At 40.2% G+C, this 19726-nt stretch overlaps 1 protein-coding gene across 1 annotated transcript; it reads left to right on the plus strand.

Moving 5' to 3' along the window:
• Positions 1 to 767: 767 nt before the first annotated feature.
• On the plus strand, positions 768 to 9056 carry CNRIP1 (cannabinoid receptor interacting protein 1). The gene is made up of 3 exons (XM_026668473.2): positions 768 to 1323; positions 3503 to 3647; positions 7565 to 9056. The coding sequence occupies exons 1-3, from the start codon at positions 1145 to 1147 to the stop codon at positions 7727 to 7729; spliced, it is 489 nt and encodes a 162-aa protein (XP_026524258.1). The 5' UTR covers positions 768 to 1144; the 3' UTR covers positions 7730 to 9056.
• The last annotated feature ends 10670 nt before the right edge of the window (positions 9057 to 19726 follow it).

The following is a 19726-nucleotide window of genomic DNA, read 5'->3' on the forward strand; positions in this document are numbered from 1 at the left end:
CAGCTGAGAGCCACAGGCACAGACACGCCTAAGGCATCTGCAGGGCATCAGATTGAAAAAGGCTGCTGCTGATGGAAAACGTCCCATCTTATTAAAAATTGTAGCAAATATCTGTTGCTTGGGTTGCAGATTTGGGCAGATGTTTGTCCTCTGAGCTTGCTGCTTGGCTCCAAGACGTTTCATTACCAAACTAGGTAACGTCTTGAGCAGGTTTTTGGGTGAAGTGAATCAACCACCCAGGACTTATGATGAACAAGACACTTCACCTGAAAACCCTGCTGAAGATGTCACCTAGTCTGGTTAGTGAAACATCCGGGAGCCAAGCAGCGAGCTCGGAGGACAAAAATCATAGCATCTTATCTTAGCATATTCTTCCAGAGGGTCAGAAGGTCAAAGCTCAGCAAGCCCAATCCTGCTTCCCCATCAGTTAGCAATGAGGGTATTGAGAAACAAAAGCAGTCTTCCCCCCACCTTCATTCTCTTTTAACCTCAAACTATCCACTACTGACCTCACCCCATTCCTAAGAGGTCTGTGAGGAGAGTGCATAAGTGCCCCATCGTGCCTCCCGTCCCTGTCCTATTGTCCCCTTTTAATCATACATATTTCCTGTATTCTTACTCATGTTTATACTTATACCTATTATCTTGTAAGCGACTGACAAATCAAAATAAAATAAATAAAATGCAGCGCAAGAGCAATGGATCTAGGCGGGCAGGGAGCGCCTAACGCTCGCTTTTTCGAGGCAAGACCTTGTCAACTTCGCCCTCCGCGAGCGCAGGGAGCGGATTATAGCCACGGCGGCGGGCCAAGCGGCTGAAGCTCTTTCTTCCACCGAAGTCAATTCGCATCGACGCTACTTCCACACACACACACGCACCAGCCGATTTTCCGACCACTTTATCCCGCGCTCCAGCTCGGGTTGGAGCCCCTCCCTCAGTCACCCCGTGGATTGGGCGAGCGCAGGAAGCAGGCCGAACCGGATTCGCTTTCGCCGCTAGAAAAACCGACCAGGCACAGATGGGCCCGGTGTGGTCGATTCCGGATTGGAGCGGGTGCTTAACGGGCCGCCATCGTCATCTCGCGGGGGGCTGAGCGCGGCTTCCTCCTCTTTTCTTTAGTTCCTCCAGCCGCGCCGCCAGCGCCATGGCCGAGATGCCCCCCGTGGTCCGGATCAAGGTCTCCCTCAAGATCCAGCCGAATGACGGGCCCGTCTACTTCAAGGTGGACGGCCAGAGGTTCGGTCAGAATCGCACCATCAAATTGCTGACGGGGGCCAAATACAAGGTCGAGGTGGCTCTGAAGCCGGGCACCATCCACGCCACGTAAGTGCGCATCCTTCGCCTTCCCCGCCGGCCGCTTCCCTTCCTCGGAATCCGCCCGCCCTTATTTATTAGAGCGCCGAGATTTATTGCTGGCGAGCGGATGGGCCAGGCGCTTCCATTTTCCCGCCGGGGGATTGCAGCTTCTGTTAGCCGGTTTCGGACAATGCCTCGCTCCCCTTCTGCCCCACCCCCTACCCGGGCAAGCAGCCGTAGGGCGGGAGATCCAACACAGCTACCTGGGCTCCCCGCTTCTCGGAGAGCAGAGCAATAAGACTAGGAAAACTCCCGAGTCACTCCCTGCTAGGTGAAACCATATAGCATAGGCGGGGGGGAAAGCAGTGGGACCCAGGCCTAAGCCTGCAATCATCGTTAGGCCGGGGGCGAGAAAAGAGAGACCGCTGCAAGCAACGCCGAGCAGAACGGTGGCAATCCGAAAATGAATGCAGGGAAGCCGGTTAATCGGCGAAAGCTTTCCAACTCTGGTTATATAACGGTCCGCCGGCTCACCCAAGCTGCCTCTTCTCTGTTGGGTGCGGCTTTAGGTTGGGGACATAACCAGGTTTCATCTGTGGCCCCACTTCTATTTAGAAAAACAATCGCCCTGCCCAGCGGTATCTTTTCAGCCTCTTGATCTTGAGCTCAGTCGATTCAAGGGATAGATGATAGATCTATGCTATATTTGGGGATATGGTAGGTGTAGCCCAGTTTCCCAAGGCTCCTGTTTAGAAGCATTGGGAGGGGGTGGTGCTGCCTTCCAGATGTTTTAGCTAAAAGTCCCGTGTTCCTTTGCAAGTGATCATGCTGGGAAAGGTTGCTGTTTGGAGGTCACAGGTTGCTTGCCTATTCTAGGTGAAGAGAAGTGCAGATAACAGATAATCAGATTTGGAAGGGACCTTGTAGGTCATCTAGTCCAACCCCCTGCCCTACACCATTTCTGACAAATGGCAGTCCAATCTCTCCTTGAAAGTCTCAAGTGATGGTGCTCCCGCAACTTCCCAGGGCAAGCTGCTCCATTGGTTTATTGTTCTCACTGTCAGAAAGTTTCTCCTGATTTCCAGGTTAAATCTCCTTGTTCAGTTTCCATCCATTGTTCTTTGTCTGGCCTTCGGGTGCTTTAGAAAATAGCTTGACCCCTTCCTCCCTGTGGCAGCCCCTCCCTGTGGGAAAGGAGTGGTGGATCTGGCGTTAGGAGGGAATGCAACAGTAAAGGCTTTAGTCTGGAAGTGTACACGTGCTTTACATGCCGAGTATTTCCAGGTAAAGTTAGGAAAATTCTGTTTTCTGAATATCTGGATACCTGATGCCATGTATGAGAACAGGGATCTGAGCACATGGGGTGTCTTGCTTTTTAATAATAGGGCACAGGTTTGGTATATAAATGATTCAGTGCCAATTCAGGCAACTTCTATCTTCAAATAAAATCTTCAGATTGAATTGCTGAATGTATTGGATCAGATTGGATGCTTTTAGTCTATAATTTAGCAATTTGGTGGACAGCTGTGCACATGCTTCCTCTTTATTGAATCCTTATTTAAATTGTTAGAGCTGGGTGATTCACATCCTCCTAATTAAACTATGTAAGAGTTTGGTTGTAACTTGTGTTTCTCTGCCTTTTGAGCTGTTTAACACCCAAGTTTCTAAGTCTTCACAATTTTCTTTGAGCATGTGATTTTCCTTATTCCAATTGTTTTAATTTTGTTATTTAAATGATGGTGGAATCAACAGTATGGATTTTAGTCAAAAGAGAGAAAGACAAACTTTAAAGCATTATTTTTCCTTCCTCCCCCCTCCCTTTCCATGGTAGTACATAGCCATTTTCCACATGTTTCCTCCTCAATATTTCATTTTGAGTGAAAGATTATTCCCCATCAGTTTAATTGATTGTGTGCCATAAGTAATTTTTGGTACCTAGTGTCCGTACTGATATATTTTTCTCCCTGAAGATTTATTCCTAACCTGGGATTTATGACTTCCAGTGGTAGAAGATGTTGGAGGCAGATGATCACATTAGTGACAATAGCAAAGGCATCAATTCTTACTGTGTGGGAGAAGGCAGTGAATAGACCATGTGGATAGAAAATCATTATCACCCTTCAGATTTTTTTTAAAATGTTCTCATCTCAAAACAAAGGGATCATTCAGTACTAACAGATATTAAGATTACCAAACTCTGTTTCAGGACAATGGGACTAGGTGGCGTAAATGTGCCCCTTGAAGAGATGGCAAGAGAACCACAACTTGTTACTTACACTGGCATCTATGACACAGAAGGAGTTCCTCATACCAAAAGTGGGGAAAGACAACCTATACAAGTCAATATACAGGTAGTGTATATCTCTGAAAGGAGGTGGTGGAGGAGGAGGCTGAAAAATAAATGGAATGAAGTTAGTAGAAAGAAAACAGTAAACTTCATGATATGTGAAACAGATTTGATCATATTCATTTTTATTACAATGAGCTGTGCTTGGGGTGCACACACCTTTTCAGATTTTCAGATTTACCTTTTTTCTCTGCTTCCAAAAGAAGCAAACTAGTTTTGTGGTCAGCTGTCACAGAAAAGAAACCCCTAACTACAATGCAGTTTGCTTCTTGACCCTAAGATTGTTCTGACTCTTACTTGCTACTCAAAAGAACAAGGTTTCTTCCCAGAATGTATTTAATTTAATTAGGGTCACTACTGGAACCCTGACACAACCTTTATTTCAGAAGTCCTTATTTCTTCTGACAATGAACTTTCACCTTTTAGGGTTGCAGTTATAACTGCAACTCACCTGTACTTTGCCAAGCCCATAACCTCAAAGGACATCCTTGGTTGGAATCTCAAAAATTGAAACAGCAAATGAGGCAAGAATAGAGGTCATTAGCTTGGAAGAGTTATGATCAGAGCTGGATGCACTCATCTCTGACTTGAAAAGTTCCTCTTGCTACTTGAATTGAGCAAAAAAAATCTGAGCACCCCATGTCTTGGTACAAAGCAAAGATGTACCATCTGAAGGACCATGGCTGCATGCAATCCCAAAAGCTTTAAATTTATCCCAGAGGAAAGAATTTGTTCCTTGTCAATAGCCCCATCTACAATTTTGTCTGCTCCAATCTCATTTTGGGAATGTATGACAGTTTTTTAATTGGGAAAAATTATTCATTCCTGGTGTGCTATATTTAAATCTGCAAAATGTTGGTAGTATAAGAGTAGAGATCTATGTTAGGTTACTTCCCTATTTTATACATTTTAAGGATACTCTTAAGGAAGTTTCTGGAATTTTCTAAATAAGTTTTGACATTATCAGCATGTGAGCAATTACAAGCAGTCATATTCCTGGAAAGATCTCCCAGTGTGTCTTCTATTACATCTGAGGTTTTATTCATTTGTAGTCATTTTACCTATAATTAAAAATATGTAGGGGAAATGGATTTACATAGCAAAGCACAATCCTCTAGTGTCCTCTATTAGCAACAATGCCTCTGGGCTTCATATAGGTTTGATAGGTATTCTTAGAAAGGCGGGAGCGGGGGGAGACTGCATAACTGGGAGAATGCTGTCCAGCTAAGCAAAAAAAAAGGAAACGAGATAGACAGCTGAACGAATGGCCAGAAATGGTCTGGAATAACTTCTCCCAACTTCCTTTCCTAGTAAATTGATGTTTTCTGCCTATTTGTCAGAGTACCCATAAGATGTTCATCTATGTTTAACATCCCAAAACAATTAGTAATCCATTTTTGGTTATTACATTATCTTCATCAAAGTTTATGACAAGAGTGGGGAGCCTGTGGTTCTAGAGCAGGGGTGTCCAACCTTGGCAACTTTAAGACTTGTGGACTTCAACTCCCAGAATTCCTCAGCCAGCTTTGGCTGGCTGAGGAATTCTGGGAGTTGAAGTCCACAAGTCTTAAAGTTGCCAAGGTTGGACACCCCTGTTCTAGAGTCACATGTACCCTCCCCACCCCCAACCTCCTGCTTTTGAAATCTCTGGCAATGATTTCAGAAAAGACACAGTTGCTCACCATTTTGAATTCACAAATATATGAAAACTGTAAGCAGTTAAAAAAGCAAAAGGCAACTCCCCAATCCCAGATAGGCTTATGTATATGATGTGACGCCCCGCCCCCCTCCAAATTTGGGAACCCTTAAAAATATTAAATGTGTCTCTTGGTCTCCAAAGGTTGTCCACTCCAATTTATGAACTTTAAGCAGTAAACCTAAATTTACTTTAGTAAACTTTCGAAAGTTCTAACAATCATTGCTAGAGATTCAGTGTTTCACATGGGAAGCTTAGCTCTTCATAAGATTTCCCCATGGATGTAGATGGGAGCTACCATTAAAATAACTTTGGTGTTACAAGGTCATTCTTCTCTCACTAAGCTTAAGTAATCAACGGTATCATTGTCATGTCATCTGCTAAAATCTACCTGTGGTTTGGATCTTTCTATTCTTTTTAAACACATCTGAAATCAATTATTCTGCAAATAGAAAGCATACCTAATGCCAGGACTGCATTTTCAAAAGCATGAGGTTCCAGGATAAAGGTGAAAATCTATTCCAGATAGAACTTACATTTGATTTTGTGAAATTAAAATTCAAACTTAAAAGAATATACATGGAAGTACAGTTGATTTGATTATTATTATATATGTTTAAGAATTTTTCCCTTTGACTAAATTAACAATTACAATTTAAAAACAACACTGAAAGTCCCTTTAATACTACATCTTAAATTTTGGGGCCAGAAAACTGTTGTATCACTTTGCACTTTATAAACTAATATTAAGCAAATATTCATATCTGATATATGAGACATAGAAGCTTCTGATTCTGAGTAGACTCAGAAGTCATTATGGAAAGGAGTTTTATAATAAATCACTCCATTGGAAAAATTGAAATACATACAGATGAGCAAAGGTCAGTCCACAAACACTGGGCTGAAACTCTGACAAAGACTAGCTGTCATCGGTACCGTGACCGAATGCTTTTTGCAGTGTTTCTTTAAATTGGGTTCTTTTCAAAATGTCTGACTTCCAATATAATTTTGCTTTATGGCAGGAGTGAAAGCAGTGTAGCCTTCTTTTACAGCAGTGGGGTAGATGCAATCTGCATCACAGCCTGTCCTCTTTTTTTTTTTTTTTTTGTCCGTTGGATTTCCCATCTTTTCTCCAACTTTGCCCATTTCTTGCCATATCTCCCTTTGCTGAACCTCTCTCTCCTCTCTTATATACTAAATTCCCCAACTATAATCTGTTCTTGCCCCACCCTTTCCTTCACTGCTTTTTTTTCTTTGTATATGCCATTTCTTGTGTGGTTTCTATCTTCATTCTGCTTTTCCCAGTTCCCTTCCCCCCCTCTTTATACTCATTCCCCCCTTTCATCATTCTTCTCCGTTTATTACCATATTATTTCATTAGCATAGACTTACTACAGCTCTACATTAACTGAACAGAATTAAGACTTTCTTCTTAAATATATTTCTGAAGAAAGAGGTGCCTTTTCAAGAGGCAACTGGAGTTTCTGGTTTAGCTAAAAGAATGCAAATGACCAGCTGTCTACAAGGAATATAAATCCTTCCATTCCCCACCATCCAGTCAGAGCTGAAAAAGCTTCTTGGATGAGAAGCGAAATGTCTTCAAAAAAAAGCCAGAAAGTCCAGTTGCCTCCCGAAAAAGCACCTTTTGGACGACTGTGACCTGGATGATTGAGAATCTCCATAGACAATTTCTGGCAATGTCTTCCCTTGTTTATCTTTAATAGTATATATATTCACAAGACAAGAATTTTATTCCGATTGTTAAAGAAAACTAATGCCTTACGTTTGCGTATCTGCTCTATGGGGAAAATAGAATGATCCCTCACTCCAAATTTTTGGGAAGAGAGAGGAACTAGCTTGATATAGGAAGAAAGGAGTTGGCAAAGATAACCTCATTCTTGCCCTTTCAGCAGAAATGTTGCTCTGAATAAAACTGCTGATGGAAAGTTCTCTTGCAAATCTAGATCCAAAATATAATGTTCATTGGCAGTTATGCTACAAACTGAGGCAGATTTATTAGACAGTAAAATATTTAGCCTCTTCCCAGATGTGAACAGATTACACTGATACATATCTGTCTATCATGAGAAAGCGGGCTTTACTCCTTGCTATGCAACATGCTGTGGGTTTTGTGGCCTCTTGTATAGATTGATTGGGTGGTCATGTCAATATTTAAAGAGGAAACACTGCTCTGGTGAAACAATGAGTTTGTAATTTCTCTCCAGGTCACTGACATTGGCGCTTTTGAAACAGTCTGGCAAGTCAAATTCTACAACTATCACAAGCGTGACCACTGCCAATGGGGAAACAGCTTTGGCTGCATCGAGTATGAATGCAAACCAAACGAAACACGCAGCCTCATGTGGATCAACAAGGAGACCTTCTTCTGAAGTGAGGCAACTGTCTCTGGACAATTGCTTGGTGAAATAACTGATCTTCAAACCAGTGCAAAGCCTTACTCAGGCCCTCGGTTATAGATGTTTTTGTGGAATAAACCGGATTCCTCCCTTTCCCCACCTTGCAACACGTTTGCTTGCAGATAAGTTTCCTTTGAAGCTGCCAAGAGTTGCTTCCAAGTGAGTAGGTTGGAAATGGTGATCATAAGAAATGAGTGTTGCTGGGAAGAAGGCTCCTGCTCCCTCCCTGAATGTGAATGGCCCCTCACTTGCACTGGGGTGAATGGCCAAAAAAGTGATACTGCAATATCCACTAGGCTCTAGAAGCTCCCTTTCCATAATCATCCTGAGATGTACTATTTGTGACAAATCATTGCTTTAAAATGTTATCTGCTACATGGTAATAACAATTTCTCTCTTTTTTGTGTTGAGTCTGGTTCTCATTCATGCTAGCAAGTGTTGTGAAATGCCGCTTTAGTGCTGCCACTATGCTCTGAAATTCAGGATACCTTCTCCTTTCTACTAATGCTTTTCCAGAACTGGGGAAGTTACTGGACTATTTCTCTCAGCACTCTTCATTCTCATCCATGCTGGTTGGGTCGTCTGGCTGTTCTAATCCTCCAATCTCTGATTCCTCTAGTACAGATTACAGAGCACAGTGCTTATTTCGGGCAACGGGCCATCTGATAAAGGGGTAGTAAATTATTATCTGCTCATTATTTTTTTTGCTTAGTTTTCACAGCGAGGGAGTAGGATTGCTGAATATTATATCTTGAGTAAGTTTTCACTTATCAAACCATTAGCAATGATGGGATTCTTGAAATTATACAAAATATCAATGGTTTTAAATGGTATCATATTTCTCACAATAATGCAATTAAATATATCCTAATGTTGCATATCAAAACCCACAAGTTTTCGGATTACCTGTCCAGTGATATTTTTTAAGGAAAAATGGAATTAATTTGCTACAAGTAACATTTGAGCTGCAGCAGTTCAGATATTTCAGGTCAAACACGATTTTACCAGGATGCTCTCCAAGTAAAAAGAAAGCTGTTTGTATATAAGCTTGTGCAGGATTCTGGAATCTGGTGCTATATCCTATATAAACCTGTTTACAAATTTGTGGCAAGTGAGAAGCACATTGTTTATCTTTTATGAATTTCTGATAAATGTTGCTTCTTTTACAAAGTACAACTGGATTAATAAGAGGTGGTTGTGTTGATTCTACTTTGCATATTAATGTATTTGTGCCATTCATGAGAACAATCTGTAAAGTGATACAGCTTTTGATCTTTGTAATAAATGAGTTGGAAACCTGTGTCTTCCTTAGCGGTTATTTAGCATTCTTGGAATAATAATTTACTTGTACCAATTCAGTAAGCAACAGAAAATTTGCCATGCAAAAGTAGGGAGAGAATGCTGGAACTGGTACATTTCGAAAATCCTACCTCAGCTTCTCTGTGTGAGCCATATCCATCACTAGAATTATAAGCATGGCCTCCCCATAAAGGCTAGATCACGCAGAGCCCTCTCTCTGGGCACGTGAGCTGTTGCCCCAGCTTAGCTCTACCTCGCATGCGCATGCACGCCTCCCGCCAGTCAGCTGGTCTTTGGGTCTGCCGTGCATGTGGGGGGAGGGGCAGGGTGCATGGGGGGACATGCATGTGCAGGGATGGGGCGCATGTGGAGGAACACATGCGCATGCACAGGGATGCACACACATTGCATTTTGGAGATGTGCGCGTGCTTTGGGCACTTGGTGCCTAAAAGGTTAGCCATCACTGGGCTGGATGATATTGAGAAAGTTAGTCTTTTACATGACTTCATAGTCATCACAGTTTTTTGGCAACATTATGCAAGTAGATTGCTATTGCTTGTCTTGAGATACATGTTGATTACTTAAATACCTAGGTCAGCTTTTCCAAACTAATTTGCTTCAGGGGAATTGGTGGATGATCCCCATAATTCAGATATCTCTGTTGCAAGAGTACAGATAGTCTTTGACTTACAACAGTTCGCTTAGTGATCGAAGTAAAGGCACTCAACAAAGTGACTCATGACCATTTTCCACACTTACGACCATTGCAGCATCCCCTGGTCATGTGATTTACATTTGGATGCTTGACAACTGACTCACATTTATGATGGTTGCATTGTCCTGGGGTCACGCGATCACCTTTTGCAATCTTGTGACAAGCAAAGTCAACGGGGAGGGCAGATTCACTTAACCGTGTTAAAATTAGTAACACGGTTGTGATTCTCTTTTATTAAAAATTAAAAGAATAGGAGACAATACAAGCTACAAAAATACAAACTGAAACATATAAAAGAAAAAAAAGTGGAAAAAAAGAAGTCCCCCCTTCATCATATAGCAAGTAAAAGCAATTTTAATGGCTTATCACTGCCTCTGACATAATCTCTTTTCACCTCATAGCTCATCTATTGATTTAAAAAAAAATCAAATCCAGCTTCTTTGTGACCAAAAGCCAGTCAGGGCAACCAGATGGAAATATTTCTCTTTTAGCCCTCATCAGATAAACCATTCTCCCTGAGTTTTTGAAAATATCTTTTTAAACCCTTCAAAAAGTCCCAGAATTAGTTTTCTGTTCATCTGTTTCAAACAGTATTTTTTCAGAACTTTAGCAGATTTCTTTTGTATATCCAATTAGATTCTGTTTCTCACTTTTAATAAAGTTCTTCCAAACTTTAACAGAGCAATTCTGTATATAAGAAAATATCTAAATCAGTTTCCTGGTTCAATATTTGTACATCTCCTTTTGGGAATAAATAAATCATCCATTAGTTCCATTTGTTAGGCCCATATCTTCCATGTCTTTCTCATCACTTGTTACATTTAAGTCCCCCTTAAAAATGATTTCAAAATCATCTGCTGAACTTTTAATTTCATTACGAGCTCTTATCAAGAAATGTATCTATTTTGCTAAAAAAACCTTGGCAAACCAAATTTGCATAAGATTTTTGCTCCATTTTCATAACCCACTGGCTCCCTCTAGTGTTCAACCATCAAGATTCCCTTATCATGACAAAACTCAAAACGATCACCATGTATCCCATGTTATTTTTTTTTCTAATTAACCCGAAACTCTTTGTGGGCATTTAAAATTATAATTTAAAATTAAATTATTTAAAAATATATAACTATAGGTTATAATTTTAACTTACTCTATTTTTCTTTATAAAATCTATATTCCAAGCACACTTTTGCTGTTTAATGCATAAATTTTTTCAAACACATTTAAAAATTGCATTTAAGTTCTTTTTTTAAGGAGGTGACTGACTCTATTAATAAATATAATATAACTCACTGCTCTGAAGAGTCTAAATCCTTTTAAAACAGCAGAAAAAAAAAATCCAAAATGATTGAGAAGTGAGATGTGGTTGAGCCTATGATTCTTTAAAAAGCTGCATTAATGATTATGAGCAAAGATAATTCCTCCATCAACTCCCAGCTATTTGACCCATAGGCAAACCCCAAAATGATGCAATTTACTCAAGAGGAAGGCTGTGCAGTCATGTGTGCTATTTTAAAGATTGCTCCTTAATCCAGATAACATTTTAGCAGCCAGGATCCTACATCCCATACCAATTTCCATCGTAACACCTTCCCATTACAAAAGGATGTTTTAGCTCATCATGGCTCTCAATCAAGACTTGTATGTTTTTATAGTGTTTAATTGATTAATACGTTCATTTTCCCCCAAGATGGCAACACGTTCATATGCAGCGGCCCTGAGCTCCTGGTATTGGTGTGTAGTGCCTGGAATAACGTGTATGGATGAGTGTGCAGTGTAGCACAAGGGGCAAAATTTGCCTATGCCCGCATAGAGCTGCTAAATATTGAGCTCGCAAATCAATCCAGGATTACCAGTGATTTTCCACAGTCCCACAACATGCCAAACTGCATGGCGAGGCCTCCAGGATCTCCATGTCATCGCATCGGGGAGGCGCTGATGAAAGTGAAAGGAGCGGAAACAAAGTGTGGCTGTAGAGCCGGTCTGTTGGCTCAGCTCTGAAAGCAGCCCCCAAGCATCCTTTTGAGCAATGCCAGATCTCTCGTCTACAAAATTGACAAATTAGAGCTGCAGATGGCAGCAAGCAGGCTTCTCCGTGAAAGCTGCATGATGATTACCACGGAGACCTGGCTATATCCATCTGTACCCAACGTGCCAGTGGGGTTGATAGCCATGACATTTATCACTCTGATAGAAATGGTGACTCTGGTAAGAGCAAGGGAGGAGGACTCTGTATCTATATACATAGTGATTAACGGCAGAGTAGTCTATACATATTGCTCCCCAGATGTGGAACTGATGACTCACACGTAGGCCATTTTATCTACCTAGAGAAATCACTGTGATAATTATTATAGCTGTTTATATTCCACCTGATGCCAATGTCAGCATGGTGCTTTCTAAGCTATATGATGTCATCTCCAGGCAGCAGCAAACTCACCCAGAGGGCGCTCTTGTCATGGCTGGGGATTTCAATCAAGCCTGTCTAAAGACAGTTCTCCCTAAGTTTGTGCAGTACGTGCAATTTTCCACCAGAGGGAAGAACACTTTAGACCGTGTGTACTCTAACCTGAAACAGGCAAAGAAAGCAATCCCCCTCACCCACCTGGGTACATCCAGCCATCTTTCACTGCTGTTATGCCCGAAGCATTTCTCTCTCAGGAAAAGAACTCAGCCAATCATGAAAATGGTTAAAACCTGGCCAGAGGGTGCTCTCAGTCAGCTGCAGGACTGTTTTAAAACGACTGAGTGGAGTTTATTTGAACATCAAGACCTGCATGAATACACTGATGCCATACTTTCCTACATCAAAAGTGTGCACTGATCTTCAAGACCTGAGTGTAATGCAATGGGGTGAGCTCCTGTTGCTTACCCCAACTCCTGATCACCTAGCATTTTGAAAACACGCAAATGTAAGTAAATTAGTAGGTATCACTTCAGTGGGCATTCTGTGCCCTTCAGCCTATAGCCATGCTGTCCGCATGATCACAGAAGTGTCTTCAGACAATGCTGGCTCTTTCAGCCAAGAAACAGAGATAAACACTGTACCCAAGAGTCGGACACAAGTAGACAAGAAAACCTTTAAACCTACTCTGTGGTAGGTTTATTCCTTGACTGCCCTTCATTTATGCACCACTTCAATATCCTTGCTATCAATTTTAAGGCTGGTTGCTGTACCTTTTGTGATTAATTTTATCTTCCTATACTCTCGTGTTTTTTTTTTTTTTGTGCTCCTTGAAGTTTTTTTTTTTTTTTTTTTTTTAATGAGAGCTTGCAAATCATTTGCGTTTTTGGCCTTCAGAAGAGTGTCATCAGCAAAATGCAGACCGTGGATGTTTCTTCCTGCAATTTAAAACCATGCTCATCTTCTTCTGATCCAGCTTTCCGCAATATACAGTATATTCCATGTATAGATTAAATAAATGAGGGGAGAGTATACATCCTTGCCTTACTCCTTTTCCAATCTGGACTCGGTCTGTTTCACCATGTTCTCTTTATAATATGGCTTTCTGATGTGCATGTAAGTTTCACATGGGAACAATGAAAAGTTGTGGAATTCCTATTTTTTCTAAGCATTTCACAACTTGTAACAGTCAACACAATTAAACACCTTTCCATACTCAATGAAGCACATACTGTTTGACTTCTGACATCTCAATTTGCTGAAGCCCAAAATATGAATTTGTAGTCATTTCATGTCATATTGCCTTGTGTTGAGCTTTCTTGTGACCATGCTTGGAACAGTGGAAACATGTTCCATGTTCCCACTGTAATTCTTTATTTGCAGTTTTGGATTTTCTTTTCCTGTATGGCAACATCCTAGAGGCTTTAATGTAACCATGCCATAAGCACCATTAGCATTCCAAAATAGCCTCCATTCTTCCTCATTAGCAGGTTGAGTGCCATCCAACCTGAGGGGCCCATTGTTATATGATTATATCTTAAATCATGTTATATAAATCACAAATCATGTTATCTAAATATTATCATGTTATATAAATCATAAGATATTGATTATGTCTTAAATCATGTTATATTTTCTATCCACATAGTTTTCTTGGTAAAATACAGGAGTGCCTTCTCCTATGCAGCTAAAACTGATGCCTTTACCATTGCCACTAAAGTGATCTGCCTCCAGCATGTTCCTATATTGCTGCTGCCTGCTGTTTTAGTTGGGCAGCATCAATTTTCACCCAACTTCTCTACCAGCACACATACGTGCACACATGCACATTCTTTCATATGCCCTTCTCTTCAAATCAACTCAGGTTTCCTCGTTTACCCAGACACAGCAATCCCTTTCCTGCAGGGATCATTGAAAAAGTTAAGCTTAAAGCCCTCTTCTCCCATATTAGCATTGAAGAAGCTAATATCCATAGAGGATAATTGTGCTCTTTCCTGCAGAGATTTTTGGATTAGGGAGGTCACATGGGTTATTAGGATTTGAGTAGCCTGGGTCTAAGATACTTGAGGCAACCCATTCATCCAGATTACCTCATTTGAACTTGCCAGGAAAAGGACACTCCAGAGGAGAGGTTTATGTAATTCTCCTGGCAAAAGTACAGAAGTGATTTCCTATTAAATTCTTCTGGAATTTTTTTTTAACACTTTAAACTTTTTTTAAAGTAACCAGATTTGATCCAAGTTAGATTTTTCATGATCAGCTTTGGTTTCAAAAGCAATATTGATATCTATGATTATATATACCATATACCAAAAGTCAGATGGCTGATTTTCCTGATTGCTTTATTTCTGGCAACCAAAGAAGACTTGAAGAATTTGAAGGGGAAAAAAATCAATGGTCAACCTCAGTTAAAAGGGTTTCTTAAATTTTATCAAACTAATTGTTTTAAACAAGGGGCTTAGATAATTTCTCCAAATTAACAAGACATGGCTCATATGAACCTCCCTAAGTTCCTCCAGTATTGAACGGCAATGACCCTTCTCAGGGAAGTCAAGTTTTCCATAGGATCAATGGCTTATATCAAAACAATGAAAGCTGCATTGCCAGTTACAATGCAGGCTCCATCCCTTTTCTTCATACCTGCACCACCACCACATATGCACATAAGGGGCAGAGATAGCATTGTGATGTCACAACACTGGAAGGACTGGACATTTCTTCTTCAACATTCAAAAGCAACTTCCCTACAGAAGTTAAGAGGCAAGTGCAATCGGGTCTTCAATCCACTGAGTGAAAGGAGCACACATTTATCTTTCCAGTGCTGTAGTATCAGCCATAATAACAGCACACAGGATCCATTTATGTTGTCCCCATTGCAAAATTCCACATATTTGTTTTTTATTTATTTATAACATTTTTATACTGCCCCTCCCATTACCAAGCAACCCATTTCTTATCGTTTGCATAGAAAATTAATTTAGTGATAACTATTATCTATAAAAGCTAATAGGTTTCTTAGAATTATCACCATCTTTTCCCCAATTTGAGTTTCCCCATAAAATCAATTTGACATGGGGAAAAGAGTTGATTCTTTTTTTATTAGACATTCCATTCCATAACTTTCCAACTGATATAGTTTGTTTCCAGAAATGCTAGAGTTTTAGTATGTTTGGATTCTAATACTGGTCACTCAAACTTATCCAAACTGTTGGCTTCCAGCATTTAATACTTGACAATAGGTAAGCATTGATGATATAGATTCAGATTTGGAAAGCATCTATCTTTTGCATCAATACTGGAATAACAGTATATGGCTTAGAAATTTTTAAAAAAGTAATGTCATCTACAAATAAAACCAATTTCTGTTCAACTGAGTTATGCATTCCTTCAAGAGAACTGTAACATTAAGGATATTAACTTGGCTTGCTTATTATGCTACGTTAAAGTTTGTTTATTGATTTAGGTTTTTAACAGGATGCTATGCCAAAACAAAACAAATGAAATGACAGCTTGGAGTATAATGTTGTTGCACTAATTGCAAATAGAAAGTTTTAGTTACTATGCTGCAAGATAAAATAAATATTTAAGGGGAAAAAACTCAAAATGCTTTTAAGTGAAAGAACAATTCAGTGAAAGGCATGCCCCTTATTTCAAAGCTATTAGGGTTGCAAACTAATACACACAGCGCAAAAAATAAAATCCTCCAGCTAACATTTACACAAGAACATCTCCAGAAGAGGGAGCATTTCTATGACAGAGATTTATTTAGTTTCTTGTAATTTTGAGGTCACTTTAAAGTATCATACAAGTTATACTCATTTGACAATGTAAACTTTTTTTACTGGCAAGTGGTAACTAAATTTTTTTATGCCCTCTATAAAAATGAGTGTACGGAAGGCTACTTTTTTCCAATACACAGTAGCATGTCTGGAGGTTTTGTGAACCAAATCTTATCAAATTACTTTTCAAGTGAATCATTTCCCACATATTCCCATTGATGGTCAGTTATTGCCTTTATTTTTGGACCTTTGAAAGCAAGTAATAGAAGGCCTTTGAAAGATACAGATGAAACTGTTACAATAAGATGGTGATTGTTTGAAAGCAGTATTCCAACTCTAACTGAAAATAAGATAACATCTTTGGCTGTGGTTTCTCTTCCCTTCCAGCACATTTAAATTGGCAAAGAAACCTTCCTTTCATTCTGTAAATGCCAGGATCACCATAAATAAAATTCAATTTTAAATAAGTGTTTAATGCATGTTTGTAAATGCAAACTCAGCTTGTCATGGACTTGCCAGTCCTATCATTTACTTAATGAGAAAGCCTAATCAGCTGCTTTAGTAGAAATGTCCATGGCAGCTGTTCTGAGAAATCCCTATGGGGTGAACCATCTCTTCCCTATCTCAGATCTGGGTGATTCACAGCCAAGGGAACACAAAGCTTCCAATGTTCTAATCATCTGTTAATGAGGTTTTTTTTTTGCATTCCCTTTGGTCTACTTTCTATTACATACTACTCTTGATAGTTTTAGTTAACTCTTAGCAATGGGACTGGGAATTATACCACTGGGACAGTTGTACACCTGACATTTCAAGCAATAGAAATGATATAACTAAGTAAACATATTTTGCATGAGATACACCAGGAAACTACTTCCCCTCCTTCTTTATATATTGCAAATGGGGACATATTGAGTAGGATTCTACAATATTCCAGCATGAGTTCCAGTTCCAACTTAGATACAAAGCTAGCTGGGTGACTTTGGCCCAGTCCCTCCCTCTCAATTCTAGGAGAAAGCCAAGGACAAAACACTTCTGAATATGTTGCCAAGAAAACTGCAAAAACTAATCCAGGTATTCACCAGGAGTCAACATTGACTCAAAGGTGTATACACACACACACACACACACGGGGGAGAAAGAGAGAACAGATTGCATTTTTCACATCAGTAGATAATTTTGCATTCAAATTATCCTTGAAAGATATGTTATGTACTAAATACATCTTGTTCTTGCAGAACTTGGTGTGCCATAAACAGAGACAATTATCTCACAGCAAGCACAATTATTTATGTATTTGTTTAGGGTAATGAGTGGACAGAACTACTCTGTTTTATAGGTAGAGGATGAGAGCAGTTGAACCCCTTCATTCTCATCTAAACTCTTCTGATATTAAAGCAGCACTGAGGGAAACACGAAACTTTTCAACTATGTTCATCAACCACTTCTGTATAATGGATAAAGATGTATATTTTAATAATACATGCTGTGATCTTCATAGGAATGCTTTCCACAGAAGAATTTTTGTTTTCTTTTGTTGGCAAGACTGATAGCCACTACTCAGTGCAGCTCAGCCATCTTGAAAAGCACTTAAATATATGGAAAAAGAATATTTTAACGGTAGATGATATAAGGTTCTTTAGAGTGAATCATAATCACTCCTTTAGAGTGAATCAGAATGTAACTTGTAAATAAAGTATTGTACTTTGCAGCATCCATTTCAAATGGAAGAAAAACGTTCCCTTTCCAATTCTAGAAAACAAGACTATAAATTTAGAAATATTATCAATACAGTTTTTGCCCATCCACATTGTATTGTCACTATCATTTACCCATGTTTTGTTGAATAAGCCAGAGGTGGTATTCAACCGGTTTGCACCTACTCAGGCGAACCGGTAGTGGTTATTTGTCATGGGTCACCGAACCAGTGGCAACCCCTGGCTGGCCACACCCCCAACCCGGTCGGCCGGTCGCTCACTTGCGATCACTCTCATAGCTTTCCGTTCCCCGCGTCCTCTTTCTCCCCAGGAAAAAGGAAGAAAGGCATGGATGCTGCAAGTATCGCTTTCCCCGTGTGAGTTAGTGTCTGGAGTGAGAAGGAGTGCGGTCTGACAGGGGGTGGCGGAATCCACTCAAGCCTTGGAGAAATTTAAAGGAGCTGCTTCCAAAATGCTTGTCTGTTAAGTGCTGTGTGTGTGTGTGTGTGTGTGTGTGTGTGTGTGAGAGAGAGAGAGAGAGAGAGAGAGAGAGAGAGAGAGAAAGAAAGAAGGTAGAGAAAGAAAGAAAAAAAATAGGAAAAGAGAGATAAAACTCTGTGCTATTATTTTTAATTGTTCCATTATTTATCATGTGTTAATATTTTACACTGTCCCTACACCTAGAGTGATTTTTCTGCCTTTCTTTTGCCCAGGGCTACCACATATTTTTCAGGGTTTACATGCATTCAACGTCAATAGTCCAGCGCATAAAATACACATGTGTTTAACAAGAGTTGAAAGGGACCTTGGAGGTCTTCTAGTCCAACCCCCAGCTCAGGCAAGAAAACTGAGGATGCCAAACTCTGAGTAGAAATCCTGGGAAAGGTGTCAGAATAATACTTAGAAGGGACCTTGGGGTGAACCCTATACCATTTCAGAGAAATGGCTGTCCAGTCTTTTCTTAAAAACTTCCAGTGATTGAGCACCCAGAACTTTTGGAGACAGGCAGTTCCACTGGTTAATTGTTCTCACAGTCAGGAAGTTTCTCCTTAGTTTTAGGTTGCTTCTCTCTGTTCAGTTTCCATCCATTGCTTCTAGTTTGCATTATGCTTCTTTGGAAAATACATTGTCCCCCTTTCTTTGTGGCAGCTCCTTAAAAGCCTGTTGCCTATCACACTCTTGGGTAAAGCATGTGAGCCATTTCCTCTTTTCAGTGGTCCATGAAAGTACATCTATAGTATGCAGATAATAAAGTCAAAAAAGGTGAACAACATTTTTACAGAACTATAGATAAGTTGAGGCTGGGTGACAAGGAATGGCTGGGAGGGGAGGGGCCAGGTGAGGCACCCCTTGATGTGAGTGACATTGAGTTGGCCACGCCTACCCAGTCACATGACCACCAAGCCATGCCCACCCAGTCACATGACCACTACGCCACACTCACCCAGTCACATGATCACAAGCCACGCCCACCAAATAAGCTACGCCCACAGAACCGGTAGTAAAAAAATTTGAATTTCACCACTGGAATAAGCCACAAAAGATATGCAGATACTTGTCCAGTCTGCAAAAGTCTGGACGATGACTAGATGGCTGCTCTAAATATCAGCTTTCACAATTGCCTCTGTACTATATAATAATTATACAAAGTTTTCTTTTTCTTTTATCCAGATCTGGGAGCCTTCAACCCCAATGGCTAGGTTTACATATTATTCTATGCAGTGGTGGGATTCAATTTTTTTACTACGTGGTTTCGTGGGCATGGCTTGGTGGGCGTGGCAGGGGAAGGATACTGTAAAATCTCCAGTCAGAGGTGGTATTCGCCGGTTCTCCGAACTACTCAAAAATTCCTCTACAAGTTCTCAGAACTGGTCAGAATCTGCTGAATACCACCTCTGATTCTATGCTAATATGATGTTGTGCATTACTGTGATGTGCAAATCCAAGCTGGGTTCATACATTATGTTAAATCATGATTTATTAAAGCATATTTATTGAAGAAGTGATAGTGACTGAATTCACACATGCTAAGCTACAGTGGGTGGTTTACGCTTTCACTAAGCAATAAATCAGGC

The sequence above is a fragment of the Notechis scutatus genome, chromosome 1, assembly GCF_049901735.1.
Source record: "Notechis scutatus isolate UNSWTSFEM ecotype Mainland chromosome 1, rNotScu1.2, whole genome shotgun sequence".
Taxonomy (NCBI): domain Eukaryota; kingdom Metazoa; phylum Chordata; class Lepidosauria; order Squamata; family Elapidae; genus Notechis; species Notechis scutatus.